The 23,581-nt window shown below is 31.3% G+C and overlaps 2 protein-coding genes across 3 annotated transcripts in view; one reads left to right on the top strand and one right to left on the bottom strand.

The window, feature by feature from the left end:
* LOC129229291 (uncharacterized) overlaps positions 1-17,087 on the top strand; it is a 36,889-nt gene extending 19,802 nt beyond the window's left edge. The window contains exons 4-6 of one of the 2 annotated variants that reach the window (XM_054863564.1): positions 3,704-3,807; positions 3,978-4,049; positions 16,343-17,087. In XM_054863564.1, the coding sequence (XP_054719539.1) occupies positions 3,704-3,807; positions 3,978-4,009 (136 nt within the window). In that variant the 3' untranslated portion in view covers positions 4,010-4,049; positions 16,343-17,087. Of the gene's footprint in view, positions 1-3,703; positions 3,808-3,977; positions 4,050-6,237; positions 6,948-16,342 lie in introns of those variants that run through there. The other variant, XM_054863563.1, reaches the window with a different exon arrangement.
* The window catches only part of LOC129230529 (proto-oncogene tyrosine-protein kinase ROS-like), a 109,425-nt gene continuing 96,603 nt past the window's right edge, over positions 10,760-23,581 (bottom strand). The window contains exons 35-42 of the mRNA XM_054864933.1: positions 21,635-21,829; positions 20,695-20,792; positions 19,895-20,092; positions 16,341-16,475; positions 14,765-14,922; positions 13,873-13,956; positions 13,301-13,410; positions 10,760-11,708 (exon numbers count right to left, since the gene is read on the bottom strand). Coding sequence (XP_054720908.1) covers positions 11,061-11,708; positions 13,301-13,410; positions 13,873-13,956; positions 14,765-14,922; positions 16,341-16,475; positions 19,895-20,092; positions 20,695-20,792; positions 21,635-21,829 — 1,626 coding nt within the window. The 3' untranslated portion in view covers positions 10,760-11,060. The remainder of the gene's footprint in view (positions 11,709-13,300; positions 13,411-13,872; positions 13,957-14,764; positions 14,923-16,340; positions 16,476-19,894; positions 20,093-20,694; positions 20,793-21,634; positions 21,830-23,581) is intronic.

A 23,581-nucleotide genomic window follows, 5' to 3' on the forward strand; every position in this document is an offset into this window, starting at 1 on the left:
GTAAAAAAGCGGACCAACGTGCCCCACTTCCCCTTAAATTTTATTTCTTTACGCTTGTTATTATCGTCGCCATAAATGATTATACAGTAAGAACCCTCAAATGTGGACACTAGCAGAATAAATTTTCTTGTCCGCAATAGAGGGGTGTCTGCAGGACAAGGGTTTAATAATGTTATTTGCCTTGGAATTGAGGAATTAAAAATTGTCTGCATAAGAGGGGTGTCTGTTAGGAGTTGTTTTACTGTATGTAGAAAGACTGACTACAGTCATTTTGACCACTCAACGAACTGTTAGTTTTGTGTCGGGTTTTGTTCACTTTTCTGTTATCATATATGTGCACTATGGATTTTTGTTAGTTGTTAGGGCGAGTATCATTCTTTAGGTGACATAATGTGAGTAACCCTTACTGTTCGGGGCAGTTCTTTGAACCCTTAAGAAAAGCAAAACACAGGTTGGTTATGTGCTTCTTTTTTTCTGCTATCAGAACAGGAGACAAAGTTGAGAAAGGTGAATTTGAAAAGCATGTGACTACAGGCATGAAACTCTATTAGTTCAAAAAAGTTTTGGGTTTAAATCAAGTGGATTCTAAAAACTTGTAATGGAATTCTTTTGTGCACAAAACATATGCTTTGCTTGAAACATGTGCTTTGCTTGTAACATGAACTTTTATTTCCTTCGATGTTCTTGAAGTACCTTGTCAAATAATTATCTTCATGATGTCATGAAGGGCCGTTATTACTACATTTCTAACGATGAAAATCATTTACTTTCATCAAATGAATGTGAATGTTTTCCAGAACCTAAACCTCCAGAAAGAACGAAAACAATGGTAAATGAAACAATGCTGCAATAAAACTGTAAACAATTGTTCTGATTGCAAAAAGACCGTTTGTGGCTTATGTACAGGAGAAGTGACAAAGATGAGTATTTGTAAATGTTGTAAAATAGAGTTATTCAAGTATATTGCGATATTTATTCATGTATGAAAACAATCACATGCATGGTTGAATATACACGTTAATTATGACATGCTTAAAAAATATCCCCTATTTTGTGGAAATTTAATCTTTCTTACTATGAATTATGCAATGCATTTGTGTATTTCAATTGATCGAACATAAAATGAAGCAAAAAAAGTTTTTTGAGACTGATTTACGGATTATATTATGATATTATTGTCAAAGTAATTTATGACGTGTCTAAACAAAACTTTTCTATTTTCCCGAAAAGAAATAATTTTCAATATTTTAGGCATGGCAATCAAAATGACTGCTGCCAGTCTTTCTAGGTATACAGAAAACATCATCTTTCTAGTGTTAAATCAGGAGTGAAATTGTTACCGGATACCTCTGGAATTCTGGTTGTTCTGATTCTTAATAACTTCAGTTAGAGAAACATGAATAAGTTGTGGAAACTTGTTAATGAGTATCCAAAATGGAAATTATTAAAGCTATAATTTAATATTTTAAAGAAGCAAAGAATGTTTTTATTCAACCTCAAATATTGATCTGTAATATTTTCTGATGGTAAAATACTTACAAATGATTTTTTTTTTTTTTTTTTTTTGTCTTTTTTACTTCGGTTTAAGGTTAAAAATTATCACTCAAATAATTTTTTGATCCTCTAAAAAAAAAAAAAAGTTTACTGGCCTTAAAGCTTTTACTCAGTCTGTTACTTCAAAGTTTTGAAGCTCTATTAAAAAAGCTAAATTTAATATACGCTACCTCAAATCAACTTTTCATTACTTTTTTAAAACTTGAATAATTTATTTTTTAGCTCAAATTTTGATTTTTAGCAATTTACTGCTTAGTTTTGAATTATTTTAAAAGAAAATACTGAATTTTTAGAGCACTGGTTTAAGTTTTATTTTGATACAAATATAATTTTTCTTTTTCATTTTTGAATCTGATATGTTTTTGTGCTCTGAAACAATGGTTAAGTTCAGAGCTTTGCATGTTTTTTCTGGATGTGGAAATAAAGGCAAACTTTTTTATTTTCTTTTTTTGCCATCATTTCTGGCAAAAATAAATTTTTTATGCATAATATGTATTTTACACAGTAAGTTGATCAGATAGTATCCATGTCTTAATCTGAAATTATGAATTTTTTTCATCTAGAAGAGATTTATTGAAAAAAAAAAAGTAAATAGAAAATGCTACAAAATCAATAGAAATGACATATACTCCTTGTTTTGATGTAAGATGTACCAACTTATCAATGAACATTTAGTATGAGTGCAATATATAAACAGCGTAACTGTATTAAATAAAAAAGTGGAAATTTCGTATTAAGATTTTAAAAAGAGTAAATTACAAAAAGTTGCTCGTTCAACATTTATCTGCACTTTCATCACCATCATTACCAAATAATTCTTGTTTACACTTCTCTTAGTGAAATACAAGTTTAGAAACAATTTTACTTCATTTAAATCTATTTTGAACTTTTAAATTGTCAAACTGAAGTTGGAAAATATTTTCCCCATTTTAGTACTACTGGATGGAGCATTAATAAAACTCTTTTTGCTCATCACTAAGGTTGCTCATACTTATATTTTTGGCATAACAAATAAACAAGAAGATGTTAAGGCAAGATTGTATGTTCAAACCTTTTTTTTCAATGTGAACCAAATGGGATTTCAGATTGTCTCAGTAAATTTTGCCAAAAATAGCAAGCAACTACTAATGTTGTTAAATCAGTCTGAAAGATATCTAATGCAGTTGATACAGGTTTAAATTACTTACTGGGATCTTTTACTTGTTCAAAAAAAAAAAAAAAAAATTGAAGTCACATATAAAGGCGACAATGTTTTGGTCCATTCCCTGCAAGTCGTCCTTTCATATTTTATGTACATGTTCAGTGACAGATTTACCATGAGGCAAGTGTCGCAATCACGAGGGACCCCCATGACATAAAGGCCCTGAAGAAGATCCAAAAATGCACATAAAATTTTTTTGCGGACACAAAGGAAGCCCTAAAGTGCGTGCAGATGGGCGCCCAAACCTGTAATTCTCCACTGTACAAGTGATTATTTTTTAAAAAGTTTCTTGGGAAGTCGACTATTTCCATATAGTACTTCTTGGTAATTGAGATGAAATGTTCATAGTGTGTGTGTGCATTATTTTAGCTATGATGAAGGAACTCTGTGATTTCAAAAGTATAAAAAATATAAGTAGAGTTACAGAGGGGAGGGGGGGGGGGATTACATCATTTTTTAAAAGTTTTTTTTCCATTTTTTTAAACCAATTTTTGCCAACCTTCTACCAGCAAACTAACAAATCCTGGTTGAAAATTGTTTTATACTACACTCATAATCACGAGTATTTAAGCTTCAGCTTGCTCCTGAACATGATTTTTCCTTCCAGTTTAGTGATCCGTTTTGTTCGAGCCGTGATTTTTTATGTTACTTTATTCTGCGCGAAAATTGTAATGCTAATAGTAATTTTCCACCTCCGACCTGCCCCAAAATAGTTATTTTCTTACTCATGCTTGTTCCAAAACAGCACTTTAGCTGCTCCGAAAGGGTATCGATCATGCACCACCCCTGTGGATGCCATAACAATATGTATGATATAGTATTTGCTTACAGTTCCCCGGCTATTGGGTAGTAACAATGCATAAAAGATTTGTTGTTGTTCTTTTAACCCTATGTAAGTACATTCCACTAACTGTAATGAGTCACTGAAAATATCCTCAATTTGTTCAGTCATCTGGCAAGGAAATATTCAATTGAAAGAAGCAGTTTAGGTGTTGCTCCTGAAGATCTCTTAAGCTTTTGGGACTCATCTGAACTGCAAAGTGTTACTCAAGGTAGGTGACCACAGTAAATATGCCTTATTTGGCAGGGGCAGTGTCTTGTTACCCCTTTTAAGCATCTTAACTCCCTCAAAAATGTGAAAAGAATATTGATTCATTTGTGCATTTTTCTTCAAATGCCTTGTTGTAACATTTTTAAATAGCTATATGTATATATTTTTTAGATGTTGGTTGCATTATTTCTATTTCTGAGTGACATCTGGAGTTGAATGATAAAAGAAAGTGTTTTAATTATAGTAAGTAATAGTTACTGATATGGATTCTATGTAATAACTTGGCTTTCCTTAATTTCTCAAAATTTTAATTCAATCCCAGACAGCTGCAAAAAGTGAAACTGTATTTCATGCAGGGTTGTCTTTTCTATGGTGCTTAAAATTTCAAAGCAACAAGCATAGGTAAAATTTCTTCCTGCAAGGAGGGGTTAACAGTCCTTGTTATATGTATCCGCATATCAGGATTAGCAGTATTGCTTCAAACTCAGACTTATTTTGAATTTTTCCAGGGGGGGGAGGGTATACGCAAAGCTACTTTTATTGAAAAACAACTACTACTCCCACTTTTATGTAAAAACATTACTTTTTCAAAGCTGGAAGGGGGAGGGGAGCAATTGATCCCTTTAAATGACGGGCTTGCTCACACCAGGGGTTAATAGCTGGGGCAAATCTACCCTGGCGGCATTGTGGAAGCTACAAAGAGCTTTATCACACGATTTCCAATGTTCCACTGCTCTGCACCTTCTGTGGTTGCCATAGTTGGTAACTATTCATTTAATTGCAAGAAAGTTTACATGCAATGAAAAATACAAAAACTTTTAGTTGTTTTCTATACTTGACAAATTAAAAAAACTTTTATTTGTTTTCCAGGCGAGTCTGATTAAAAAACTTTTGCAATCCAAACATGAACAAAAAGTTTGAGAGATCATCTCCAAATTCATGAGATTTGATAAAATTGTTACACTACAAATTCGAATCTTTTCATAAAAATTACTTCAGGACTTTTCTGCTACAAGTACCTAATGCGGCACTTTTTAAATTTGAGCAATTATTTTTTTTTTGTTTTAGCCACTGCCACCATTACTTGTTTAGGCATACCATATGTTATTTGTCTTTTCAACAGACTTTCAAACAAAACAAGATATTAAACAAAACTTAAAATAAATGAAAAATAATTCAAATAAGCCGTTAAATTGTTAAATAATCTGCCATATAAGAAATGTATTCATTACATAATGTGAAAAGCTCGATTAAAAGAACCTGCCAGCTAAAGAAAATATTAAAAGCTTCATTAAACTGTTTAATAATGTATCAAATATTAATGGAATAAAATAAAATAGAAGGCAGTTGCCAATTAATAAAATAGTCGCCAAAAAGTTAACTAAAAATATTGTTTTTCATTATCCAAGCAGTTTTCTTTCACAGCAGATAGGATACAAGTGTTGCAGTAAATTTTAAACGGCCTAATTCTTGCCAAGTAAAGCATCTTAATCGTCAGAAGAAAATAGAATCTTAGTGGTCAGAAGCTAATATGATGTAAAATTGAACTTCTCATTATTGTTCCTTAAAACACAAAATATGGTGTTTTAACTTAATATTACTTGGCTTTTAACTTTTTTTTTAAAACTTTTAACTGAATATTACTGATTGACTTAGATTTCTCAGTCATAAAATATGTTTGATTTTTATATGGAAATGAAATTTTTAAAAATTACTGTCAATAATTTGCTGAGAAACTATTTCCGTATGGCAGAACCTTACTAGTCTGGGCGTATCGTACACTGCTAGTTTTAGGTTTGCCCCAACTATAGGTCCCCCCTTGTTGCAATCCTAAACAGTAATGTTAAGTTTTCCATTTAATAAATCTTCAATTCATTTATCTGCTATAAATAAAACCACACCAAGAAAAACAAACATATAAAAAATATTTATTACTAATGTTAAGAGCATTATTCATACTTATAGTTTAAAGGTCTTTATCTTGGTTCTTTACCAAGGTCCAAATATCAAACATTCAAAAGAGCTTAAGATACAGAACTCGATTGAGCTTGAGCATTGCACCTCGTAAGAAGGAAAATGCTAAACATATAACATGGTTGTTAAGTTTTTGGTACATAATGGTTTTTTATCCGTCATTTTGAAAATGTGCTCTTTAAAAGTATCAGAAACTTCTTAATTGTTCAGCTTTCTAGAATATCATTTTACTATGAAAAATTCAGCTTAATTATTAAATTTTACTAATTAACTGCATTCATTTTTTCTGTTCACAATAGCAATTCTGTACATATTTTTATGTTTTTCCATAAAACATTCTTCATTTTAAATCTTCTTAACTTTTATATTCATGTTTTTTGTCATTAGTTGGTTTTTATTAATTAAAAAAAAGCATAAAAATTTCATATTTAAAATATTGTTTCTTTTCTTTTTCAAGGTTTGGAAATAATAATGCAATTTCACTCTTCACATCAGAAGTTTTGTCTTTGTCCTAAAATGTGGGAAAAACTTTATTTTATAAAGGCATTTGCTTAGATATGAAATAGTGTCTAGAAATATGTGATACCTGTTCAAAAAATCATATTTTGTAGTGAGAGAAATAACAGAAGAATTGATTGCTTAAAGAAAAAATGAATGAAAAGCTAATTGAAGAATTTGTGTTGCAGGCAACAAAGTATTCAATTTAAATGACTTATGAAGAGAAGAAAAACAGCAAGGATGTGTGACTTGTTCTATTTTTAAAAAGGAAAAAAACATTCTTTCTTAAAGCCATACAAGCAAGGAGAGTTGTTCAATTTAGAATCCAAAGTCAGGAACATGAGTTATATATGTTGGTGCTAGCAAAACTTTATTGCCTGCCTATGATGATAAATTGTGTCTCAACTGCTACACACAGGGTCAAAATAAACTTGATTATTTATGTATAGAAACTAAATTTCTCCAAATAATAAATTATTTTATAGGAAGATAAAACTAAAAAAGGAATGTTTTTTTCTCATGTACCTTCTATGTTTCAATTTGATAATTTTCATCCTTTCATTCCATTTATGTTTCATTTCATATCAATGTAGGGGAATGTGGAGCAAAGTGACAAAGTTAAGATAAATTAGCTTTTTCAAAATGAACAAGTTGGAAATTTGTTGTAAAAATTACTGTACATAAAGAACGAACAATCTCTTTGGTAATAAAATTTGAATTGAAATATTATTTCCTATTTTTGGCCATAAATTTTGTCTTAAAACAAGTGAAAATTTTCATTTTTTTCCCCGTGGATTTATTGATTGATTAATAGACCTCTACTTTTTAAGACTCATTTTGATGTTTGTCCTTTATAATATATTTTCAAGCTCAACAAGTTGTGGTTAAATGTATATTAAAATTTTAGACATTTATCCTGATAAAAAATGAGTGCTTGTAATAGGTAGTAAAATGTCAAAGAATTTTCTGTAGCTGTTGCATCATTTGAAATCCCAGTTGCAAATACCAAGCTTGAATATCAGTAAAGGAGGCATCAGATCATGATAAGACACATGTCAATTAAATGAATTAAACAGAGTCTGAATTAATAGTGAGTTATTTTTTGACATGTGTTCAACCATCCTTCACTAACCACCTCAAAATTTCAATCTTCCTTATTTTTGATCTACGAACAGAGCAATTAGGTAAAAAGGAAATGGATACAGCTGGGCTCTATTGTGTAATAGAAAAGAACTAATATTAAATTAAAACTTATAGAAAAACCTGAACCCCAACTGCCTCACCGGGTATTAAAATGAACCTTGCATTCCAGAACACATGAAATTTCATTTGAACATTGTTTATCCAGATCAACTTTGTCGCTTTAAAAAAAAAAAAAAAAAACAGATCAGATAAGTAATTTTTAATTATGATAGCAAGAACATAAGTACACTAAGCATTTGCTTTTTATTTTGATCTATTGAAGATAAAGCATTTTCCTGGCCGTACTTGATTCAAAAGCCACACCTTTTGAATCAGAAGACTGTACGAATACTTCGTTGAAAAATGTGAAAAATTAGCTTTTTATAGTTTAATTTCTTGTAATTTTGTAAACAATTCTGTGTACTTTTATAACAGCAAATGGTTTATGTTGTAATGAAAAGAATTCTACGTTAGCTACCAGTTTGTTTGGCACTCTTGGCTTCCTTAAGAGGCTTTCCATCCCCAGCTCAGTCACTTTCCAATGCCGGGCTGATGATTGCTAATAAGAACGAAACTGCAGTCCTCGGCTGGAAATGACTGAGCTGGTGGTGTATTTCATGTAAGTTTACTTGTTTAAAATTTACTGATACTACCTATATTATCCGGATTCGCTTTTGGTCCCAGTTAGTCCGTCTGAACAAGGTTTTGCAATAACCTTACCTTTTAACTGATATAAATGTTTTAAAATGCAAAAATTGTGAGGAATATTACATTTTTGAGGCATTAATACAAGTGAAGAATATTAAACAATTCTTTTATTTAACAAAAAATACATCAATGATTTCTGTACACTGTACAATTATGCAAAGTTGAAGTAACATGATGACTTGAAATGCCGATGAATAAATGCAAAACAACATGCTGCAGTAATTGATTCTAAAAGTTAACAGTATAAAAAATGAAAAATATGGTACATCCTTGGAAAAGCACAAACCAACAGTTGTATAAATGCAATAGTAAAGGACAAACGATAATGAAATTAGCTGCAACTGATTGCTGTTTAGCAGAGATATAAATGAGGGTGAGAGTTGAAAGGAAATAATGTAAATTAGACCAAATAGAATTTATGTATGCTAAGGATGGCTAAATCTCTTGCCTAAGTCTTCAAGTTCATATTCCAAATTAATAACCTCTGGGAGTGCTGAGCTGTTTTCAAGGTTCTACCCAAGAAAAGCACGGGAGACTCTGGGATGTTAAGGTAACGAAAAAGAAGCCATCGGGAGCCTGGTGGTTATGCCATCAGAGGATCTTGGGTTTGATAGTCGAGGCCCTAAAAATCCAAATACATATGGGGTACCAGCTCACCCGAAACTCCCGAGTATTGTTGCCAAGTTGTTACCATGTGGGAATAGGAGACTAGAAAAAAATCTCTCCCCTTCAGCTCGTACCTAAATTGTGAAAGTGACTGGTGTGACCCTCCCAGTGGTTAAGTTAGTTTTTGTTTCACACACACAAAAAAAGCTGTTCTATTGATTTTGGTGAGAAAGCTTCTTTTAATTAGTTTTATTTCACCCATTTTTAAAAAGTTATTATGTACATCAGATATATCATTACTCATTTGTTTTTTTGGCTTGTAGCTTACATTCAAACTTCATTTATTTTGACTTAGTGACTAGTATAATTTTGATTATATTCATATGCCTGAGCATTGTTACATGAAAAAAGACTAGTTTAAAATAACATATATTTAATGCTTTCCTGGAAACCATATGATAGTGCAACAATCTTACTATTTGCGTGGTTTCCAGGTTAGTAACTACTCCTGTGACATGGATATGCGAGTACATAAAATGGGGTTTGATTGTACTGCAGCTAATTTTAGAAGAATGTAGGATTGCCAAGGCAAATCAATTCTCTCATTATATTACTATTTTGAATAATATGCAGTATATGAATGATCAGTTTGAACCTTGTTAAACCAATGGTCTTCTTTTGAAGTTTGAATAATTACTGCACGAAACAGGCAGTAACTGACTTATGAAAAATCCATTTTAAATGGTAATTTATATGAAATAGTAACTTTTTTTTTTTAATTAAAAAAATATATATGCGCTTATTTTTAACTTAAAAATGCTTTCTAACAATGCAAAAAATAGTTTCCAGGATTAAAAGCCTGATTAATCATAAGATGTAGAGTTCATTTTTGACATGCAGCGATTTGAACATAGTTCAAGCTCATTGTTTTCTTCAGAAGGTCAAATTACTGCACAAAAGGCTACTTTAAATACAGTAAACTCTCATCAATCCAAACTCTGTAAAACAAACCAGACTTCTCTTAATCGGGACAACTATTTGAACATACATACTGTATAAATAAAAGGAAAGTTAGGGCAATATTGTATTTTTTTAGGCCTGTGTTATGCTGGCAACATCGAATGGAAAGAATAGCAGCAAGCTGCACTGTTGTTGGGCTTGGATGAGACAAGCAATACACAACCTTCTCTCTTATCCCTTGGTCATTTTTTCATGTGATGTTTATTGTAAGTAAAATAATGTATGTACATACCATACTTAATTTTCTTTTATGCAGTTTTATATTTGAGGCAGTGAGAAGCAAAAATTTTGAAAATAATTGGATGTGATCAGTGAAAATGGTAGGAGAACCTCTCCTCTGTTTTAGGACAAGAGATGGTACTAGTAACCCTGGTAGGTGCTGCTATACAGCATTATTTAGAAAAAAAATTCAATGAAAACCTACCTGGAACCACAACTTTAAAAAGTCCACTTATATCCCTTTGCTTCTCACTGTCTCAATTCAATCTCCTCAACAGAAAATAAACTTTTACATGTATAACACTTTGTTTATATACCTTGGCTCAATTTATAGTTTATTTTGCTTTATCTGCATTAATGAGGTTCTACTGCATTTTGAATTGTATTTTATAAACATGCAGTCATTTTCAAGTGATCGATAATGATTTTTAACGATGTATAAAATGGTTTAAAAACATGATGAATGTTTAGAGATGAGTTCAGTTTTGGCAAATAGTTCTCAATTTAGAGAAATAATCCATCAAAGCTCTTAGTTGCATTTCTTCTTGGAAGAAGTAGAGAAAATTCTCCATTATGAAAGATTTTGATTATATTCGTAAATTCATAGGAATTCAAAATGATTACTGTAAAACAAAGATCATACCCAAAGAAGGTGTATGGGCCTGGCAGCCTCCCCACCCCAAACCTAAATATTTCAGTGGGAAAAAATTCTCAACTTATGGAAAGGAACTCTAACTTTTGTCAAAAGTTCATACCGACATATAATGAGAAGAGACATTAGGCATTCTTAAAATAGGATTAAAAAAAAAAAAGAAAACAATTGCAGTAAGAACAAATTGATGAATGGGCAATTTTAGGATTTTTTTTTGAGGTCAGAATGACCTCTCATTGGGGTGCCCCTGGCATCTGGACCCCCTTGGAAAGTATATAAAATGGTACTTCAGAGGGCCAATATGGTCACCCTTATTATACCATTTGCTTCAACTCACTTCGAATATGGGCTCCTATGAAAATTTTTCCTGGGTAAGGTCTTGCGTGAAACAGCTTTCAACAATATGAAGATTTAGACACATAATTGAGGTCAATTCCTGAGAGTCCTGATAATGTGGATATGCCACTGTGCCTGTTGACATCAGTTGGAGAATCCATAGGGCAAGTTGCCGTTGAAGCTGTCGAAAGAGACCAACTATCACAACCTTCTAAACCCGAAGACAGATTTTCGGAACTTTCGCTGGATGAAGTAGTGTTCAGTGTTTCTTCACCAGAATTTTCTAATAAACGTTCTTCAACGATAGAAGAGTAGTTTGTTTTCCAGCTTTCAACAGCTGAATCACAATCAAGCTTTTCATCTGCTTGAACATTTGATGTTTCAATTGTATTGGAAGTGGTTGGATGACTTTCCTTGGTCTGTGGGACAGGCTGCGAGCCTTGATCAGGCACCGGAGGAGACCTCATTTTCTCTTTCTCTCGTACTTTCCCGTGTTTTGGAAACAATCGTTTTGGAGGATTGGGGCATTGCACTGGCACCTGATATCCCTCAGAATCTTCATTATCCCCGAGGAGTTCAAGGTATTTATTAATAGTGGGGCGATTGGAGTTGTATGTTCGTACAGCAGACATAACGTCGTTGCCGATCCCAAACATTGTATTTGTCCAAGAAGCGGATCTCCTCATGCTCGAAAGACTTGCCTCCGGCTGAAAAAATGAAATATATGTTAAAATACGGCATATTTTGTGTAAAAATATTTTAAAATTCATAAAAAAGTATTTAAGAGAGATGAGGTAAATTTTTCAAGCATGAAAGAAGTTTAACCAACCACTTCTAATTTTTAAAGAAAACACCTCATCATTTTCATTATATTCAAATTACCAATTTGATTTCAGCTTACCACACACCCGCAACAAAAGTGTTGCACATTTCAAAAAAAAAAAGTTACATAAAAAATAAATCCTTTTACCTGAAAGTCTTTTAACTGATTTGTTTTTAATACTACAGTGTATGTAAAAATATTTATGATGTTTTGTTCACTGATTGGTATTTGCAGCCTATCTTTATAGTTTGTTACTTAAGTTTTTTTTTTTTTTTTTCAAAATTGTGAAATTTTAACGATATACCACTAATAACTAGCGAGTAAAGAAGCATTGCATTCGGCAATTAAATCAATAATTATTATATCTTTTTACAATTTTTGAGCTGTGCCGCTTTTGTTGCTGGTAAATGTTTTACCTTGTACATTTCATTTATCTTCAAACTAACTCATTCTTTTAATGTTCAATGAAATAGAACCTGGTTTCTCTTGTTTTCAAGTAGTTTTGAAGCAAACTTGTTCAAACACTAATACCAACAATTATGAGGTGGACTATAATTACAATATCATTAAACACAATAAAAATGTCCTGCTTTGCAAAATCTGAACTTTAACATAATAATTCCTTTTAACATAAAAACTAACTACCAAATCACTGTACTAAACTGTGTACAAGGGACAGCTATTGACCTCATAAAAGTAAGAATGGGACACTAGCAGGAGATTGCAAATGTATGCTGTTGGTATCAACTTCCCTGACACGGAAATAACTCCTCTGCATATCTTTGACTGCCAAGCTATAGCTTGGACTACCCTCAGAAAATGCTTTGTACTCAGAGGCGGCAAAATTATCCAGTTTCCTCATGTTTGATTTTTTTCAATGGATGCAACAACAAAGTGTAAGCACATGTCATGGGGATAGGAGGAACCCCTTTTTACCAAAGGAAATAAATGTAGCATATGCACATCAACATATTTTTTGCATTGGGAAGAAAATTTCTGGTAACTCCATCACACATGACCGGAACATAATATGCATGTCATTTATGTTAGAATACCATTAAAAGTTATTTATAGAGTGCATAGAACTAAACTTTCTAATTTTAAACAATTGCATAGTATTGCATGAATTTTAAGATCACTATTAAAATATAAGTAAAAAAAACAGGTGTCTTAAGTTCTCATCTTTTCCATTAAGAAAGAAGCTTTTTATACCCTGAGACACGAAATGGTCCTCACATGAAAGGTTTCCATTAAAACCATGACAAAATTACCACATTAAGATTGGCAATGTAGCTTGAAATCGAGAGATTTGGGCTCAGCAGGAGAGGGGGGGGGGGTACCCAAAATCAAAAGATTTTACTCCCACCCCCTTCTCTGGCTGATCCCCTAGTTTAAATATATTTATCTCTCATACAAATGTAACTATCATATTCTACACTGTCAAAAATTTAAAAAAAAAGCATTGCACATAATTACCATTTCAACTGTAACAGCAGGATCACTTTGGGTGCTTCTCAAATCTGAGTTTTCATCAATTAGCTTATCTTCTTCAACGTTCTGAACATCATGCATACCTAAGTATTCACCTAAATAAAAGTTAACAAACATTTGTAACTTATGATGTGAAATCTTATTGCTTCTAGTTAAATAGTTCAATAATGAAATTAAGAGGATACCATTCCACGGAAAGTTGGACATTTTGTCCCACACCTGAGAGTTCATATATTTCATTAAAAATAATCATTTAAAAGGATACTGAAAATTTTGTTGCTTAAGAAGTCAATGTGATTTCTTAAGCAAAATTTTTATACATTACTCTTTATCATAATTACTTTTCAATGAAATAATGAGCTGTGATGTGCAGGACAACATGGCAGCTTTTTCAAGAAACAGATCATGTGCTTCAGTGAGAGAATTAGTTTCAGTGCTAGAATTTTAGAGGAAAGGAGAGTTAACTGAAAAGTAAGAAAGTGCTTCCAAAAGTCCCAATACACCGTGCAGAATGAATTTACTTGTGCAGAAGAAATAAGTTTAGCAGAGTCATCTACCTGCAATTTCTGCTTCATTTTGTGAACTTTGAACAATTGAAACTTCAGTTATTTCACTTCCACAATATCCTAAGTTGTCGAAACCTGATGGAAAGTATTGTTTAAGGAAAATGTTGCAACTTACTTCAGATTTATAATAAACATTGTTAATATATTTATAAGTTCAAAAAATATTCTTCATTTGTAATACAAATTTTAAATTCCTTGGAAATGAAGAGAGTACAGTGCTATTCTTAGGCAAATTTACAGGTTTGGGGGCCCATTGCAATGCATTTTTGCAGGCCCACTTGTCTTTTACAGAGCTTTATAAAACATTTATCATATGCATTTGGGCCCTGTTTGAGGACCCTATTGTAGTGGGAGCCCATCATAATTTGGAACAGTTTTACGATATGGTAAATCTGCCACTGGTGGTAGGATTGAAACCCCATAGTTAAAAAGTAGTGGTTAATTGGATGCCAATTGTGAACACAAGTAAAGATTGCCAAACATCCGAGTACCTTTCAAAGAGCCAAAAAGTTGGAACTATTTTTTAAGCAATCAATTAGTTTGTCCACAGCATGGTCTAAAAAAAACAAATATGACAACTGTTTCAAGCCCATCATTTGATAGATCAGGTGGGGCAACTGACCCCTCATCTGGCTTTTACAAATTTCAGAATATGTGTAGAATTTAAAGAAGAAACTTCTTGACATAAACTTATTAACAACTTTTTGAAATTGTTCAAGGGCAAAAAAAAAAAAAAAAAAAAAATCCATATTTACTGCTAGATAATTTAGTAAGTAAACCCAGATAGTTTTTAAGAGAACGATATTTACTCATGTTTGCTTGGATGTAGTGTAATATAGTAAATCCAGAGAGTGAGTAGAAGTTGACAAGAAATAATATTTACCCATATTTGCTCTGATATAATTTAAATTGCAAACAGCTGGCATATTCAAAATGGAAGGAGGCAATTTGTTTCGTAACTCTTGCAATTTATGAAGACAATAGCAAAATGTAGGTCGATTTTCTTCTTCGTAGTTCCAACAACTAAGCATAACTTGATGACTAAAAATAAGGCAATTTTTTTTCAGTAAATATTTTCCAGAAATATAAAACACCATTATATATTCATTTAAATACAATATTCTATTGATATAAAATAAAAATAATAAAAAAAATAACTTAGAAATAACATTTTGAGTATCTACCCCACTGGACCAGGAGTGCTAGTGGACTAAAAGTAAAATTTTCTAAAACTATGAGAAAGTACGACCCCCCCCCCCCATTAAACTCTCAAATATGTTTTTCAAAAATCATTGAAAAAAAGAAACGCTTCAAAAGTTGCAACCCAAATAAATACAAATACAAAAGTAACGATCAGGAAAAGGCTCTGGGCCCAGCTAGACTGGTCCTAGTCAATTTACAATCCCCAGTGAAGATCAATGGCCTTCTTAAAACTATCTACTCCCTTGCTCATTACCACCTCTTCCGGTACGCTGTTCCAAGGTTCCACTTCCCTGCTAAAATAATAATTTTTCCTAATATCCATGTTAGCCGGAGATTTAAATAGCTTAAAACAATGACCCCTTGTCCTGTTTTCAGTGCTAAAAGTTTTCGGAAACTTTGGATCATAAACACACTTGCACTAAACATTTAATTGTTTCCATCTCAATGGCAGGTTTCATATGCTCCTTCAAAATACTCACCCAATACTCCTTCATTTAAGATTTTTTTTAATGGGTCCTTCGGGCTCCTGGCTTTTTGTGCTAACTGCTTCAAAGTCCTGCTAATTTAGTTAAGACTACTTAATCTTCTCTGACAGTCTTTCAAAACTTATTACTTTTTTTTTTTGCTTTCCCTATTAAAGAAATACTAAGACTCTTATTAAATTTCTGAACCTCCCTTCTATCTAGCACGAAAAATACAGTCTGAAATTTACTTTTTGGAACAACAATTTTGAAAATTTCCAGGAGAGTGTCCCATTCCTTCATCCAACACCAACAAAGATGACCAAGAATTTTGTTCTGCGAACTTCAATTTCTAAAAATTTGGGGTAGGGTCCCTTGTACCCCCCTTCCCGTAACATCATTGAAGTTCTTCTGTTCTAATTTCGATCTCTCACAGTAACATATACATGCATTTGTATATACATTACTCTCAACCACCCACCACACTTCTAGCATTGAAAGTGAGTTTACCTAACTACATATTATTTTAAAATATTTCAGTACATTTAATATTTTAATTTTTTTATGTTAAAATATGATTCCTAAATTCCAATTTTGACATGGTGATAGTATTTCCTCAAAACCTCATTTTTCTCCTTCAAAACTCCATCATTTTTATTTCTAAAATCGAGTATGAACCCTGTATGGGTTTTAGGCAATTGCAGATTTCTGATCATTGGATTTGAGAGGATTGACTATGTTGTAAAATTTTTAGCGAATGTATGTTGTAAATTCTTAATACTATTCGTTACTTACAGCTCATCGGGACAGCTCTCTGGTTTCTCCAACAAGCCTCCCGCTCGCACGTAATGCAGCACTTCCATGTTTGAACGTGCTGGATATGGTTGCTGTCCTAACGTCATTACTTCCCATAAAAGTACTCCAAAGGCCCTGTTTTGAAAGAAAGTAAGAAAATTATATTAACCGGAGAGAACTTCCAAGGAACAAAGAACATATAAAACAGCATTAAAATTGCACAATTATCAATTAGAATTATAGGCAAAATAAACTAAATTTTTGGCTGGACGTCTTTCGATCCATTTTTTGCAAAAGAAAAAAAAAACACAGCCCCAAAACATACATTCTAATTGCTAAATGTGCAATTTTTCTGTAGCTTTTGCACAAATGGGGCATTAAGGAATAAGATCTTATGTATTTTATATACAAGATCTTATGCCTCAATTCTCAATCGTTGATCAATGAAATGAATGAAATTATCCTTCAGAAATAAAGGAATTACAGTTGAAATTTTACTGAGCAAATTTCAAAGCACAAGATGCAATTTTGAAAATGTTGGATAACACTGCACCAACTTTTTGGTCTTTTAAATGTTAGTGATGTTCAAATTATTTAAAGAAATTAGAGCAACATTCTCCAACACAATACTGTTACACAGACTTAGATAAAATGAAAAGCTTTCTGCGAACACAAATCCTAACTGGAAAATTTTCTGCAAGTAATTATTTTGCCTAATTCACCCTTGAATAAAGAATTAAATTTATATTCAAATATGAAAAAAACAAAACAAAAAAAAGTGCTTTAAATCTTTTTTTTTTTTTTTTTTTACAATAACATATTGTTTATGCTTTATTTTTCACCAACAGAAGAAAACTGCCAAAACCATTATTTTTTTCACACATGCGCTTTAAAAGGTTTTCGAAAAAAGGCTTCAACAGAAATTTACAGGAATTTATTTAAAAAAAAATGTTTTTTAAATTAACATTAGCAGTTTTAAAAAAATTCTGCAGAGCCAAAAATAACAACGTTCGTCTATATTATAGAAGACTGCTGTTCAACAGAATTGTATGATTCAGTTGCAATCATCATAAGGCTAGAGTACACAAAGTATGAGTCATATTTAGAGGTCATGCATCTTTAGATATATATATATATGAATGAAGGTATTAATTTATGTTTATCGATGATCACTGTAGAAATGGTTGTATCTCACTTTCCATGATGATTATTAACATTAGATTAAATAAAGCACTTAGAAGCAAAGAGTGCAACTGCCAAAATTGAAACTTTGAAGATAACTGATACAAAAAACAGAAAACCTTCTTGTCTGTTTGGGACAAGTACTAGTAGTTTCTGCTATACAGCATAGTTTAGAAAAGCATTTCAATGACCTAGCATTTAAATTTGGCTCTCATTTTTCTCAAAACTTAAAAAACTACACCTATATTCCTTCGCTTCTCGCTGCCTCAAATGATGTGTTGAGTAATTTTTTTTTTTTTTTTAAAGGAAGCAATTCCAAACATAATGTGGAAAGTTCAAAGTTCTGTTCATTAGATTAACTACAACATCAGTTGCATCCATAGAGAAAAGGTCATTTATGTTGAAAATTTAGAATTTAAATGTCTTCATTCCATAGCAAGCTAACATTATTTTGACAGTCTGTAATCAAGTTGAAAACTTGCAGATTCTTTTCATTCCAGTTTTCTGAAATGATATCAATTTGAAAATAAAAATTTTCATTTTTTAAATGTAGCTACTTATTTTATTTTTGTATTTATTACTAGTGGCACTTGCACGGCTTTCCCCGTAATAGAAAAATTAAAAGGTCTTTTGGTTCGCCTCTATATTTACAAATAATGTATGGTGAATTTTCTCGCCAATTGGCTTGTACCCATGTTACGGTTCCACATTATAATAATTTCGTATCTCGCCAATTGGCTTGTGCTCATGTTACGGTTCCACGCTATGATAATTTCGGAATTTATTCGTCCATCTTATGATAGTTTTGTTCTTAAAATTGGAATAGAAAAAGAACCACATCAAATTTTCGAAAAATCGCTTCGAGGTACGCACTCCTATGCTACAAACTAACTTTGTGCCAAATTTCATGAAAATCGGCTGAATGTCTAGTCGCTATGCAAGTCACAGAGATCCTGACAGAGAGACTTTCAGCTTTATTATTAGTAAAGATAGGCGTTTTCTAGTACATTAATACAGTAAACTCCCTATTATTGGCGGTCGGATTATCCACGGGTCTTATCACATAAAAAAAAAACTTATTATGTGTTATTGTTCGCTTTTAGATATTACCTATATTTTTTATATTCAATGTTAGTTAGCCCAATGTAGCAATGTTTTTAGTTTTATTTAAGTGTATGTGTGAGTGTTATTTATATTTTTTAGCTATTGCATACACTTTCGTTTTTAACCAATTATTCAGTTTATCCGTGGTTACGGTGCCATCCTAATCTGCGGATAACTGGGAGTTGACTGTAATTTTACTTTTAAGTATATTTAGTTACAGTCAGAGTTCGCCGATATGTATCATGATACCCAATATTTATTTCGAAAATATCATGATATTTTGGATATTTATTTTTTCAACTACGGTATTTTCAATACAAAAAGAAAATTAATCATAGTAATATTGTTAATTTATTATTAAAAATAACTAAAAAGTTATATACTATATTTTTTATGATGTATTAATACACCATTAATATAACAAAGTAATATAATATTCCTTTTTTACTTATATTTTGTATTCATAAAATTATTAGCAATATAACAATTTTAATTCATATTAAAAGTGCCTAATTAAATATTAAACATTGCTCAGAAAAAAAGAAAATGTTTTATGACCGCACCGACTAATGCATATTACTTATTTCTGAATCATATAACTAAAAGTAGTAAACAGAAGTAAAACAACTAATGCTAAATTAACTCCATTCAAATTGATAGAAGTGTAAAATAAAATATCAAATATTAATAATGAAAGAAACCTTAATTTTAAGTCCACATAGTGTAATAACAATGTAAGAAAATAAAGAGTGATTTGAGGATGCATTTACTATTTTGAAGACTTTAGTTTGTGCCAATTGAAAATATCGGATATATATCAAAATATTCAATATACAGTAAAATCCCTCTAATGCGGGCACTAACGGGACAAATTTTTTTGTCCGCAATAGAGAGGTGTCCGCAGGACAGGGGTTTAATACTGTTATTTGCATTGGGACTAGGGAATTAAAAATTGTCTGCATAAGAGGGGTGTCCGTTAAGAGGGGTTTTACTGTATATCAAACTATTGGACATTTTTGATATTTTGAAAATATCATGATATTTTCGAACCCTGGTTACAATAAACTGTTACTTTACAACCTTTTATATTGTTGCTGAATAACCTTAGAAACGCAGCATGTTGTCCGAAGTTATTGAAAAGTTTGATAACCCTATGTGGGAGATAAGGAGATATCTTATATGGCTTACATCAAAACTGAATTTTTGAGACATGCCCATTTGTAATGTGGCCAACAACATGCATTACTTTAGTCACATATTGCTCTTACCAGACATCTGATTGGCTCGTAAAGACACCATACAGCAAGGATTCTGGAGACATCCATCTTACAGGCAAAAGACCCTCTCCTTCTTTACGATAATAGTCACTTTTGTAGATGTCTCTTGCTAAACCAAAATCACCAATCTTTACAATTCTGCGTTCTGGATCATGACTTGATACTAAACAATTTCTTGCAGCTAAGTCTCTGAAAAGAAGGTATATGTAACTAAAATATTGATATTTAAGTGTGAGAAAAAAATGGCAATTCTATATATGATGGAATGAAATTTAATATAAATTCTGCAAGTTTAAAAAAAATTCTACTGTAATGTTAAATTATTATTAAATAGTAATTTAATATAAATTCTACAGTAAAGCTATCAATATTTATCAAAGCATAAATATTTTCCATGTCATTGGTAGCAATTCAAAGGTAACAAAATACTAGAAACATTTTAAAACAATGTTTTCAAAAAAATTTTTTTGCATAATTTAAAATTTGAAAAAAAATGTCATTTTCCCACAAATTTGTCATTTTGTTATTCTTCAAATGGCATTTTTACACAAAAATGTCATTCCTCAAATTTTAAATTTAAAAAATTGTTTTTAAAATAAATCATTGAAAATAAGTTAAAATCTGAGCTTAGTGGTAAACAACAACCAAAAAGAAACTGAGGGATAATAGTGGACTTAAGCAAAATTTTCTGAAGACTGAAATTTTTGGAAACTATGAGGAAGCACATTTGTGGCAATTCAATTTCATAGTATACTCAGAAATTAAATTGTCAAATACATTAAATTTATTACCTATGAACAAAATGCAGATCTTCTAAATATTTACACCCCATAGCTACATCAATGCATATTCTTAACAAATCATCCATCGACAGAGAGCTGCTTTCAAACTAAAGTAAAACATAAGAAATAAATAAGTAACTCTGAGCTAAAAAGTAAAAATATAAAAATAATGTTGAAAAAGCACAAACTAGCCAAAAAAAATTGCTCGAATATTAAGACGTCTAACAAAAAGTGAGATTTTTTATCATGGTCAGATTTTTAAACAGACTTACTTTTGGCGTAACTCATGCACAAAGTGCATATTTTAATATGTGTAAAATCCATTCTTAAATAAAACGGTTTTTTTTATTTCAAAAAAATGAAACATGTGAGAAGCTTGTACTTTTATCACAGGTGCTCACAATCGGGGAAGGGCTCATAGTGCAGATGCACAATTGAAATCTTAAGAGTATTTTCCTTTTTTTTGGGGGGGGGGGGGGAGTGAGGTGGAATGCTGTGGTTTTATAGTAATTTCACAAACATTTATTCAGATTTTTTGTTTTTAGTAACTTTTCAATTTTTATTAATCTTATTAAATTAATCTTAGTATTTTTTACAAAATGTACCAAAAAATTCTTTTGAAAATTTTATGGATATTTTCAAAATATTTTATCAGCAACATGTAGCATTTTTATTTTATAATATTTTTTGTATATTGAGATACACCTAAACTTGATTTATTAGAAATGCCCCCTAAGTTGCCCATTTTGACACCTAAAAACTTATACTGAGTTTCATTACTATGTTTAGATTTGAATTCTTATTTTCAATACTCGCTTTAAAATAGTTTTAATGCTGCACTTAGTGCATGTAAAAATAACCTGTCTAAAATTCTGCTATTTACATAAATGCTATAAATAAAAGAGAAGAAAATGAATGAGACACAAATCATAAATTACAAAACACTTACAACAGTGGGCCTGTTGCTGCGTAAGTATGATAAAAGATCACCCCCTTCCATAAGCTCCAAAATGATTAGATTCGGATTATTATCAAAGCACACTCCAAGAAGTTGAAGAATGTGATCATGCTTAAAATGACTCATCAACTTTGCTTCCTTCACAAATTCTTCTTTCTCGTGGTCTGTAGCACCTTTTTTCAATGTCTGTAAGAAAGTGATAATTGTACATGAAAACAGCATTAAAAGTTTTTGAACTTCGAAAAACTAGGAGTTTTCAAAAAATATCCAGTTGTATAAGTGATGGACATTTTTAGAAATTTTAGTAACTATATGAATATATTTTTAACATCTTCATCGACAGTAAGTGTCAAGACTCAGTATTACAATAGGCACCACTTAATGTGATGACGGTTAATGTTATCATTCGCCTTATGTTATATATCAGAATCACAAAGTCCCTGAACACTTGTATATTAACACATGTTAAAAAAAGTCGGATATTATGATCAGTGTCTTCGTTTATTGTTACCACGTTTTCATAAATTTTGACCTTTCCCTCTTTTCTTCCTCAATCAACAGAAATACAAAAGTAAACACTGACAACTAACTTCTGGTAAAATAAGTTCCTTCTTATCAGTAAAGCAGAAAATTTTTCTCCCTCTCCAGTTACACAAAAAACTTCACTCTAAGCGGTCAATTATTTTTGCTATGGAGAAAAAGTGCAATGATTTAACAGTTTAAGTGTTACGGAAAATTTTTTAAACACTTTGACAATTTAACCATGATGAGTCAAAGAAATGTTGCAGTGCAACTAAAAATTTCTCAGCCATTCCTTTGTTTGTTACTTAAAAAAAAGAAAAAAAAAAAGTGAGATTGAAAACGAAGTGTAGCTAAATTAAAATTTAAACAACAAGCGAAACTGTGCTGGAAAAAATGGTGAAGGTGAATCTGCATTGAAACAGTGATTTACAAATGTCAGAGAAAAGGATGCGCGAATAAACGGTCTGTTAATGCAGAAAAAAATTTACTTTAAGAACTTTTAAAATGGGCTCTTGCTTTTAAAATGGGTAAAAAAGACTTTGTAGTATCGAACGGATGGCTTAATTGATGGAAAAAAGAGCTATTCCATTCTGCTAATTTATAATTTTAAACTACATTTAATTGAGGCATTGTAATTTTAATTTGCAGCTGTAAAAATAAATGCTTCATAATTTGAAAAAATCATCATTTTGTGCGTCCTAGATTCTTTTTGGCTATTTTTATCTAACTATATTTGTCCTAAAGTATTCACATTAAGCGGCGCCTACTGTATTTAGAATATGATATACAGTCGAACATGTCTATCTCAAATTTCACTGGACACAAAAAATATTTGAGATATAGAGGCTTCGAGAAAGAGAGGTTTTGATGAAGTTGCAAAAAATAAGCAAGTGTAACAAATTCATTTTCATTGATATCGTTGAACATTGTACTCAATGACTTATTGGTAAGGTAAATAACCATGTTTTATTAATTTTAGTGGTTGTATAATAATTTATGCATACCTTTATGGAGAAAAATATCTTTCTAAGATTGTCCTTCAAAAATGCTAAGATTTTCGATATTTCTCCAATCAAAACACTAAAACAGCATAAACCCACAAAACAAAATATGTTTTTAATGACTTGAATGTGAAACTCACAAAGCTTTTTTGCTGTTCGACCATACAATACCCCCTTATCTGAGTGGGTGAAATTAAGAGATCTTTCTCCTTGGGTTAAGAAATCTTTCTCCTTGAACATAGGTTTTTCTGGGCTACATGTCCCACAAGACTTATGACTGTTGATATTAGAAACAATGCTTTTTGTCTTCAATTTCTGCTGTTTGTAAAGATTACTAGGGATCAAATTTGAAAATGACAGCGCAACCAAGATTCAAAATATAGAGGTTATCTAGAATAATAATTCAAGATAAACA

Source organism: Uloborus diversus, chromosome 9, assembly GCF_026930045.1.
Source record: "Uloborus diversus isolate 005 chromosome 9, Udiv.v.3.1, whole genome shotgun sequence".
Lineage (NCBI taxonomy): Eukaryota > Metazoa > Arthropoda > Arachnida > Araneae > Uloboridae > Uloborus > Uloborus diversus.